The sequence below is a fragment of the Montipora foliosa genome, chromosome 14 (assembly GCF_036669935.1).
Source record: "Montipora foliosa isolate CH-2021 chromosome 14, ASM3666993v2, whole genome shotgun sequence".
NCBI classification, from domain to species: Eukaryota; Metazoa; Cnidaria; class Anthozoa; order Scleractinia; family Acroporidae; genus Montipora; species Montipora foliosa.
In genome coordinates, this window is record NC_090882.1 from 8,922,587 (window position 1) to 8,934,337 (window position 11,751).

The 11,751-nt window shown below is 38.8% G+C and overlaps 2 protein-coding genes across 3 annotated transcripts in view; one reads left to right on the forward strand and one right to left on the reverse strand.

Moving 5' to 3' along the window:
- The window catches only part of LOC137985189 (uncharacterized), a 17,785-nt gene extending 16,664 nt beyond the window's left edge, over positions 1-1,121 (forward strand). For both annotated transcript variants that reach the window (XM_068832712.1, XM_068832713.1), the window contains exon 16: positions 1-1,121. This exon is cut by the window's left edge and continues 43 nt beyond it. In XM_068832712.1, coding sequence (XP_068688813.1) covers positions 1-141 — 141 coding nt within the window. In that variant the 3' untranslated portion in view covers positions 142-1,121.
- Positions 1,122-7,149: 6,028 nt separating this feature from the next.
- Positions 7,150-9,030, reverse strand: LOC137984410 (tigger transposable element-derived protein 6-like). The gene has a single exon (XM_068831588.1). The coding sequence runs from the start codon at positions 9,028-9,030 to the stop codon at positions 7,150-7,152; it is 1,881 nt and encodes a 626-aa protein (XP_068687689.1).
- Between the last annotated feature and the right edge of the window lie 2,721 nt (positions 9,031-11,751).

Genomic DNA, 11,751 nt, shown 5'->3' on the forward strand with positions numbered 1-11,751 from the left:
AGACCGACATTTGAAAGTGCGACAAGATCACTGGAAGAGATGATGCAAGAGGACGCTCCATATTTGGATCTTGAATCACTTGATGAATCACAGGCATACTACTGCAGCGAGAAGCTCTCTGAAGATGACGTCACGGTCTAGGTGTAGAATATATGACGTCACGGTCTAGATGGGAGATATATGCCTTAGAAGTGAAAAGAAGAAAAACGAAGAGAACTTAGCAAGAGACATTGTAGTGTTCAACAATGACTTTGAGAGTTAAATGACGCTTTTGATAAATAAGACTAGATATTAATAGATGAAATTTAGATAGTGCTAACATTATAAAAAATATCCCAGAATTAAACCAAAGCTTATTTTAGAAATATGTGTTATAAAATATAAAAAACAGTCAAGACAATTGTACGGTTGCTCAATAAGGTATGACTTCCAATTGGATTTAAATAGAGTAATATTTGGACTGTGACGTCGTCACAAAGCACAGTGCCTTAACAGTTAGTGTGTTATTGATCGGATTCTGAATCGAAGGCTGCGTTGTGTTTTGTGCCAGGTTATTGTAATGTTATAGCGCCGCTTCCCATTTAAGAGTATATTAATATGGCTGACTGTTAGAACTAGCAAATTGTTTGAGATAGGCCAGCTACATTCCATAATTCAGAAGAAAGTTATATTGCTCTTTGTTTCGTGATGGAAATTTGACAAACATATCAAGTACCCTACCAGGGTATAGGAACGTTAAATAAGATTAGGCGAAATCATCTGCTATGCTTTTATCGGCTAATCGGCTTACTGTGATGTTTGGCCTTGCTGGGGAATAGCCTACGATAGACCAGCTACATCTCATTCAAAGAGAAGCAATATCTCGGTTTGCCCAAATTCGATAAGCCGAATTTCCCTACTGGGAAGACTTCCCAGTAATTATGCCATGCTACATTTTATTGGCTGTAATAATTTTAAATACACTGTGCGCCAAATGCCATAACTAGTGCATCTTTTTCCTAAATCATTTAATGTGATTAGGATTATGATAATTCAGTTTAATTTTCTTGCACGTATACTGTGAACAGATCTTTTTACTCCTTTGAGCTCCATTTGTATTATGGCTGAGCATTTGACTAAAATTAAAGTTGAAATTCACGCGGAGTAAGGAACTCGAGGTGGTCGCATGCATGGTATGTAAATTATTGTTTAAAATTAATAGCAAAAGCAGGGACGTAGCCAGGATTTTTCAAAGGGGGGTGGAGTCACACTGTGTCAAAGTGAGGGTACTCACCACATTGTCATGGCGTTTTCGCCACCAGTTAAGTTGTTTGCTTAAAAAAGGCGAGAGAAGGGGGGGGGGGGGGGGTGGTCACGGGCACCCAGGACCCCCCGTAGCTACGCCCTTGCTGAAGACATATCATCTTCAATGGTGATAGGCTTCTGTTAAAAGCACACACATTGCGAATTGAAATCCTTCCATTTCGCACACATTGTTCTTCACGGAACAAAAACATAAGTCCAACAACTCGCTAGAAGATCTTGAAGGTTTTCGGTTTTTTTTATAATCAAGCGAGGTGTAATTATGGTGAAAATGTAGAAATATTTACACAATATTTCTTATTGTGTGTATATGATCTAGAGCTTATGTTCATCATTTACGACACAATCTATCACTGTTATGCTAAAGTTGACTGTTAAAAATAAGATCACCCTTATATATACATAAATGCTTCGTTCTATGTATACTTTAGGTCTCCGAAATTGCATCAAGGCACATTCTAAAATGTCCGTGATGAATCTGTCCCATAATTACCAAATGCACATAATTGATACTTAAAGCTAATCGAACCTCTTTGGTACGCTTCGCTTCGAGTTTGGTCGAGCCACGGTTCGTATTTTGGCGAGACGCAGTCGAGTCAAAATACCGAAGCGAGACCAAAATTCGGCCAAGTGAGCATGATATGGTAGCCATATCAGGTCAGCGATTTGATATCGCAGGATATCTGGATATCAGGACAGTATTGACTAGACAAGGCTTCTGATTAACTAATTGCGAATTTGGTTAAGGTAAAATAACACAGGGTTGTATATAAGAGCCGGCAGCCGGCGAACTTCGCCGGCTTCTCTGTCAGGTTTCGCCGGCTACTTTCATTGTTTGAAGAGTCAAGACATGTAGAGGAGATGATGTTTATGAGGTCTAAACTACTCGGGCTCAATACAAATAAAAAAATTGCAGTGCCTATCTTTTCTGAAAACACATAAAAGACTTCTGACTCAAGGGCAGTTTAAAAACGTTATGCTTGAGACTTTCGTTTTGAAAAAATCTTGCTGCGGTGGCGGGAAAGTAGGAACAATATGATTTGTTGTCCGCCATATTGGATTTCGATATCTTAGTCCGCGCAAATCTTCCTTTAATCACGCCGCAATCATAAAAAAACTTATAAACAAAGAAACACTTTCAAAAGGTTTGTTCTCAAATCTGAACGTCAAATGATGTTTAATTAAGAGGAACCTTTCCCAAGATATATTGTAGTTATTTTGGGGGGGAGGGATGGGTAAGTTAAAGCACTTCTCTGCCTCCACCGTCATCGCCCCCACTATGGTTATTAACATCGTAATCTATACTAATGCGACAAGACCGACTGGAAACGTTTTTGTTTTTTTTCACTTTTAGTGTTTAACTTGCGTTGAACACATTTCGACCAGAAGGTTGTTGTACTTGAGTCACCTGAGCCTTTGGGCGTTACCTTTAGATAGATAGATAGTTTTATTAAAATTACCCTTGCAGCCCGAGGGCTGAATTACGATATAAAACGTTAATTAATTGTAACTATAAATAATATAATGATAAATTAAGAAAGTTCTTTGATACGAATTTAACAATACTAAAGCTATTATTATGTAAACACTAAATTACAATTAAGATACAGCTAAAATTATTCAAAATCAGATCATTTAATATATATGAGTTGTAAAAGGGCATGTTATCGGCAATGGCTTGCAATAAAACTGTCTCTGAAACGATTGGTTTTAAAACGCTTTTTTTTTTATCCTGGGAGTGAGGCTTCTAGATTTTACTCTGGCTAATACCAGATGATTTTATTCATCAAAGGGGACCTCTTCACGTGGATGAATAGTGCAAATTTCGACATTTCGACTGTGCTTAATGTAGAGGGAATTTCACTCAGTAAAAGTCGATCAAAATTTATCGCTCAGTTGCTGCACCTCTTTCGATGAAATCCTCTCGAATCAGACGCCCAGCAGTCTTTACTCCTTTTCTCAAACTCAGTTTCTTTAACTGACGTAGAAGATCGTACTACAGAACCCTTTTGCAAATAAAGTACACTTCATACATGGATACATTCATACTCAATTGACCACGCCTATAGGGACTTTTCAGGGCAAATGAAACGTAACCAATGAAACGACAACACTCAATTCGGTAATAGAAAGACCAACGCCTTGTAATTGGGCCCTTGGCTCTGCGATCGGGACAAGAGAACGTAGTTTGGCAGTTTTGGTGCAAGTAATTATGCACAGGACTTCTGCATAGTGATTATGCGGCTCCTGGATTTGCAAAGTTTGACGAACTAAAAATTCTCTCCGTTCTTGAGATACAGAGGGAATTGCGACACCCGAAAATGGCCCGTAAAGTTTCGGGACTTTCGTGAAAAGGGCCCCAGGTTTGAACTGGACTCGAACCCATGACCCTGCGATTGCGCTCTATTTGCTCTTAATTCTGAGCTATCAATCCATCTGGGAACTGGCCTCTACAAGGTGGTATTATATAACACATATTTACAATACTAGGTGAATTTGGAATAGAGAATTTACGCAGTTTCATACGAAACTTCCTACATTCTCCTATCACGGTCGAAAGGTCAGAAGGAATACCAGTTCCCCGGTGGTCTTGAAGTCAATTCCGGCACAAATCTCGGTTGTTATGATGCAAATGTTAGATAGCGCCTTTTACCATGATTGCTTGTAATCTCGCTATCTGCAACAAAAAAGGAAGAGAAAGTTAGCTCTCCATGCTGGTTCACCAATACTGTTAACACTCTAATAAGTCCCCCCCTCCCATAGCCTCAGGTTCATAATAAGCCCGCCCCCTCTCTCATAAGCCCCCCTTCCCCCCCCCCCCCCCCCACACACACACACACTTGCGGCAAAGTATGGTTTTAAAAGCTTATTTTTACTCTTAACGTTGTATTTGAGCGTGTGCAAGCATACTGTATACGAGATTTATTAAAGCTGAGTGAGATTTTAGTAGACTATTATTTTGATTCTCGAGTTTTTAATAAGCACCCCCCCCCCCCCCACAAGCACCAGGATTAAGTAAGCCCCCTGGGGGCTTATTAGAGGTAGCTGTAAGTGGCAATGTACGCCTCTCACTGACATCACTGAATGCAATGTAGTTTAAAAACTGTGAAACGGTGTGAAGGTCCTCAAAAGAGGCCTGAAAACGGACAAATTTGCCAAATGGAAGAAGAACCAATCTTCTGGAAAACGTGGAATGGGTTACCTAATCCTTCAGTTTTGAGGGATTTTCCTAACGACATTGTCCTGAGGAAAAAGTCTGTACGTTCAACCAAAGCAATCTGCCCCAGTTTTGTTTCATACTTTTAGTCATATTTAACTTCTCTAAGTGCCTGTGCTAATCGTTTCAGAAACTACATGTACTTGAAATCACAAGCACTTTGACTGCACTTTTAACAATCTCAACACTTACATGTATTGGAGTTACATTTAAAGCCTGAACAAGCTTGCCAGGAGGCTAACACAGATACTGACCTGTAGATAAAATTTGGGTTAACACATTATTCAAAAGCATGCTATCCTTCACTACAAAGTTCTCTGAAGCAAAGATCTCAAATCAGTGACTACTTTGAATTATTTCAAATTTTTGGATGCACACGAGTCATTCCACAGTATTTCGTCAGCTGCGGAATCTACATTCAGAGCTTTTTGGTGTGGGATATCTTGAAATCTACACAACAGAGCAAAATAATACCACTTCTGCAAGGTAGATGACTATTAGATCTATGCACAAGAGTGGTTTGATTCATACTGATACAGATGATCAGGAGGCCATACTAAATTCTATGGCTGTTGCGCAATCTACACACAAAATTCTCTATTTTCATAACACCATATTCAAATTAGAATTCTCTGAATCTGGCATGAATTTAAAATGTCTGTCTGCTTTACAGTAAAGGGCTTTTTATCTTTCTTGTGCAAATGCCAAAACATTTGAGTTTTATTGTGCACATCCCAATCATCATTAGTGCAATTTAAATGATGGTGCTGTTGCAGAATCTACGTTACAGAATCTACATCAGGTATTTTATTAATGCAACAACAACAATAGCAGCACAGCACTTAAAGGACAAATTTTGAAGTTTCAAATGACATAGCAATTACAGTATAATAACAAAAATGCAGTTGTGTCAGTAAAATGAGCAAGAGATGTACCTTAATGAAATGCAATGAAACATTTGAGTCAAAGACAAACGAAAGTTTGAAAGACAACCCAACAGTAACAAATGCCAGTGATCAAGTTGCTCTTAGGAAAAAAGCAAAATGCCGCTGATGATTTACATGTACATCATTGAACATTTGAAGAATGTTTTCAAGAAATGTTAAAATGCAAATTATAAGTTAAACTGGGCATCTTTACACATTTAATCCATGTGAAGTTATTTTGTCCTCCACTACGAAACTGATTGGATTGGAGCACAGCTTCCAGTTCCTCGAGATCGATCACTTCAAATGGGCCATACTCTTCAAATGCACAGGGCCAAGGAACACACATGGTGTGATGTGCGCATGGTCAATATCATCATGCTTTGGCCAATGAAACCTCTTGGCATGAGCTGTTGAATTTTTTTGAATGAACTTTTTAAGTGCCAGAAATTGTGGTGCTTTAGGGCACCACTAAAGAACAAAACAGCGAAACACTGATACAACGAAATCAAGGTTGGATTCGTTTTAGGCCCAATTAGGTGTGTTGTTGTTTAGTAATGTCCTTCCGAAAACATAAGGGACTACTTTTGCCATGGTTGCAGATCTTTTTTGTGAGGTTTTAGGAAAGGAATATATAGCTGTCTTGCAACAACCAATATTCTTAGAACAGTTTGACCATCCCAAACAAGTATTTCACCAAAGATTATCGTTGGGTGCCGCTGAAAGAAGCTATCTATATTCACGTTTAAAGCCAGAGCTAAACGTGCAGTTACAGCATAGTAATATATGTATTTTTTTCTGTAGGCAAACTGTTTAACACTTGCGCACGCACACATGTTATGTTTTGCAACTTTGTATCATCTTTTCAAAATATAACCGTCCTTGCTAAAACTTTTAACGTTTTCCAACAATTATTGTAACGTTCCTGAGAGAGACAGGCTGGAAGATTAAATGAAACTGATGATGGAATGAGTTAAATGTCGAAACGTCTTTAAAAAGTTGGTTCGTGTGTCTTAAATTTATTTTCACTTGATTTCATATCCGCAGTTCAATATTTGATTCACTTCATAAGCTTATGTCATTTCATTCCTGAACAGAGAGTGTTTACCTCAGCCTTCACGCAGAATCAAACAGGTGAATTAAATATTCGCGTTCTGTTGTTCGCTGAAGAATCACAGATCCAATGACGTAATCATCTCATCGGCCCTCAAAGTAGTCCAAAACACTCAGAATCTCGTAGTGCAGATCTCGCTGAGCTTGACGAGAAAGAGAAGAAGAATGCCTTGAACCATCGACATCTGCCGCCATTTTGTTTTTTATATCACTTTGACTCCGCTGACCATTGAGACAGTCGTCACAATAGCAGTATATATTTCTCGTAATGACTCTCTCGTAAGCGACCACCCTTGGTGCACGACAAAGTGGTCGCTTACGGGAAAGATCAACAAAATAAGTGTAACACTGGATTGATCAATTAATTACATAAACAAATTACCTAATCAGCTAAAATTTGGCAAATAGAAACTAATTTATTTGATTTTTTTCACATGCAACAAGTTTCGGGAAAGGTAGAGTGGAGTGTACAGTACTTGTCAATGTGTCTCACGTTAATGAAAATCACCTGAAATTTAAACCGAACAAAACCTAGGAAAACAACGTCAAACATGGGATGCATATACTTGAAATCTTGATAATGGTTTTACATTACTCGGTCGCATTCGACCGCTTATCCACAAAATCTAGAATGCTCGATTGCTTCTGTGACTTAAGCCTCATGTCAACAAGAATATCAGACACTTTCGTGACTGCAGTGGACAACTCCTCGCAACTCCGATAATCTGCAAACTCAGCGATCTGACGCACGAGATCAAGTGCTCCTTTAACTGTTTGCACCGCTGGGATTGGTAAGGGAGCATCGTCACTGCTATCATCACTGTCGGAATCAGTTGCTATTTCCGTCTTGTTCCTGTTTGAGTGAGTAGTGATAACCTCATCTCGTAGGGTCTCCCTCCAGTCAGGGTCGGCGGGATCTAAGGAGTAATAGGCGTCCGCATCATCGTCGAAGGCAGCATAGGGTGCAGCGTCAATACCTTTCTTAGACATCTTCTGCACCAGGGCTTCAAGGTCTAGTAACTCCTCGCCGGCAAACGGGTCATCGTCATCTTCATCCAAATCCATGGCTGAGGGGTACATTCCAACATGTCTGAAACACTTACTGATTACCTCGCACTTGACTTCGTCCCACGCATTTACCATCCATCGCACGGCCATTAGGAGGTTCACAGACTTTACTATCTCGCTGGCAGAGTGTTCTCCGTCAACTTGACTAACGATATGCCGCAGCAACTTCCGTTTGTAGTAGATCTTCCACACCTTGATTATACCTGCATCCAGAGGCTGCGTGCACGATGTGGTGTTCTTCGGTAGAAAGGCCACTTTAATGTTGGAGAACATGTCTGTCAGCGAGGGTGGATGACATGGTGCATTGTCTAAGAAAAGGATAATATGCCTTTCCTCTCTTTTCAGACGGTTGTTCAACCTGGTAAGGATAGTAACCATTATCTCGGTTCTCATCCACGCCTTCTCGTTGCTGAAGTACTGGGCACCGCAGGGGTATGATGGATTTGCCAAACGTGCTAAGCAGCGCGGTCGTCTCCTACTTCCTATCACAATAAGGGCCTCTTTGTCGCCCGCTGCATTCACAAAGAATGCAGCAGTTATTCGTTGCTTCGCATTCTTGCCGCCCCTACAGCGTTTCCCCTTTTGATAGCGCGATTTCTGAGGCGTCGCCTTCCAGAAACAGCCAGTTTCGTCCTCATTCCATATATCCCTCGGTGAGTAGCCCCTAGTTAGCTCTTTCAATCTTTCATTCCAGCTGTCTATCGTCTCTTGGCTTACATCTCCCTCTTCCCCAGTAATGTTCATTTGGCCGATGTTATGTCTCTTTTTCCACTTGTCTAGCCAACCACTTGTTCCTTTAAATGTGTCATCTCCAATTCTCTCAGCTATGATTCGCGCTTCTTCGACCAGCATGGGGCCATCAACAGGGATATTTGACTCTCTTGCTCTGGTATACCATTTCCACAACAAACCATTGATTTCGCCATACTTTTCAACATTCAATCTCTTTTGAGATTGAGCTCCTTCATTAGAGTTCCACGATTCGAGAATCTTAGCTTTCTGCTTCAGGATTTTGACAATCTGTGTTTTCCCGCAATCAAATATTTTCGCTAACTTTCTCGTGCTGTTACCCTCGTTAGATTTCCGGATGACTTCTATTTTTTCTTTTAGGGAAAGACATTTCCTTTGACCATCATTAGCTTGTGGGGGCATTGGTGGCTCCTTCGCTGTGAATTTCTTTGTAACTGGTTTGCTGTCCTTAACTGGGATTCTTGCTTGCTTGGCCGCCTTCGGGGTCGGCACGTCAGAACAAGAAACGCAATAAGCCACCGATACACCAGCTTTCCAGCCTAGGCTGTCTTCATCAGCAGGGGATGAACATGCTTTAGACTTGTTACAGACAGGTTTTGCACACTTCAGACAAATATAATTCGTAAGACTTGAGCATTTAACACAGTTCCTCATCTTTAACCCTGTTGAGCACACGTGCATGTACAAATGTGGGAAATTCCCACGAGTATTTTATCTTTATCTCACGCGTTAAGGATACAAAGTGCAGATGCCAATCAATCTTGAACACCCACCACGCAACCAACGTGTAACACGTGCTGTAACAGAACTGAAAATCTACGTCATTTGCTTAACATTCAGCATCGATTCGCTCCGTTTGAAGTCGACATGGAGAAAAAGAATTTTTCAAGCATCACGGTTCATTCATTCATACGAGGTTATCATGTCTACAAGGATGAAACAACATGGGTTCCCGAAATTGGTGAGCAACGTAGACTGAAACTTGAGCCACTGAATGAAAAAGATGGAAATGCAGTTGCAGTAGTGAGGCCGCTGTCAAGAAATTTTACTGAAGCCGAACATCCCAACACCGTATCAAAAGAAGACGAAATTGTCGGCCACATACCATTACATATGTCTCAGTATGTTAGCAAATTCTTGAAACGAAGGACAAACAATGGAAAGACCATTATAACAGGAAAACGTGTAAATCGAGGAGCAGGTTATGGACTGGAAATTCCCTGCAGTTACATTTTCTACGGAGACAATGACATTTCTATTCCATGGCTTAAAGAAAAGATTGAAAGCACTGGCATATTTCACATTGAATAGCGCCTGGGCAATCTATGCATTCTTCTGATGAAACTTTGTACTGACAGTATATCATTTTGGGACAGATCACTGTAACAATTAATGTAAACTGTTATTATCTGTCAGCAGTCCGGGGTAGCGTCATTAAAAATTGAACTTTTGTAACTTCTGAGTAGTGATTCACTAATGATCATATATGATTATGTTGGGTGGTCGCTTATCAGAAACAGAAAACAAAAGAATATGTCAAATTTCTGGCCTAAAAAGTGGTCGCGGTCGCTTTAGAAATTTGAGTGGTGGTCGCTTACGAGAGAGCTCTGGGAACAGTATTTAACTGAGAGACAAAACGGTTGTTTACGAAGTGGTCGCTTACGGGAGGTGGTCGCTTACGAGAAGTGGTCGCTATGAGAGAGTTGACTGTATATATATGACGGGTATCCTGACATTCAGAAAATATGTATCAGGAAAAAAATGTATGTATCAGCAAAAATATATATGTATCAGCAAAAAATATATGTATCAAGAAAAATATAGATGTATCAGAAAACAATATAAATGTATCGGAAAAAAATATGTATCAGGAAAAAAATATATGTATCAGGAAAACAAATATATGTATCAGGAAAAATATAAATGTACGAGGACAAAATACATGTATCAGAAAAAAGAATATATATATATATTTCAGGAAAAATGTATGTATCAGGAAAAAATATATGTGTCACGAAAAAATATATATGTATCAGGAAAAATATATATGAATTAGGAAAAACATATGAATCAGGAAAAATAGATATGTATCAGGAAAAATATATGTATCAGGAAAAATATATATGTATCAGAAAAATATATGAAAATTTGGTTTTATCAACGGAGTTGATAATGTAAATTGGCCACCGTGCAGATATTCTAAAAGCTGACGTTTCGAGCGTTAGCCCTTCGTCAGCTTTTAGAATCTCTGTACGGTGGCCAATTTACATTATCAACTCCGTTGATAAAACCAAATTTTTGTACACTACTTCCCCACCGACGCAGCACCACAGTTTCTTTAGAAACTACCCCCTTTAGAAAAATATATGCCCTGGAAAAAAATATGTGTGGCAGGAAAATATATATATGTATCATGAAAAACATATGTATCAGGAAAATTATTATTATTATTATTATTATTATTATTATTATTATTATTATTATCATTGTTATTATTATTATTATTATTATTATTATTTCGTTCATTCACACAATATGTTGTTAACGTGGTTTGTAAACTAGGCATCAAGCCACGACCTATGGCCTTAGGTGTCTAGTGTTCTTCTCAAGATTCTTGCCGTTCCCAACAAGGAGGCTTTTTGTAGTAACAATGTGCAATCTAGTCCAATTTTCTTCAACGGTGTTTTCAAATTTTTCCTGAACGTCCCTAGTGCACCAATGACAATTGGTACGACAATTGTCTTTCGGCAGCTCCAGATTTTCCCAATCTCTCTTTTAAATGCTTGGTATTTTTCCAATTTTCTCTTGTTGTTGTTATTAATATTATTATTATTATTATTATTATTATTATTATTATTATTATTATTATTATTATTAAAATAGCTTGTGAACTGTCTATGCACTGATACTATTGTAGGTTTTTGGAAATATACTGTTACTACACCACACTCATGGAGACATCGACAGGCAAGATAATCTTTGCAAATGTTCAAAAGTACATGAAATGAGATTGAATTATTTTTGTACTATGGATGTATGCACATCAAAGACACTTGTCATTAATGCGTTCTGAAAGGCCAGAGCTTCTCTTTGATGTAGAAAAATGAAATTAAGGGTCTTTAGAGAAAAATTAGTAATGGTAATAGGACTAAGTGAAGTCCAATTCGGTTTGTAATCATAAAGTTGACAACAAAATCAGACGAATGTGCAGCAGGAGTGCAATTTGTTTATCACCAGTATGATTACAGACCTACTTGGATGACGCACAGTCTTCTTACCAATTAATCATAAAAATAATTGCAATTTCCAAGAAAAGAGATGGCAACTAATACCTGCATAAAAGTGTAATACATATTGGCCAATATGCATCAGTAG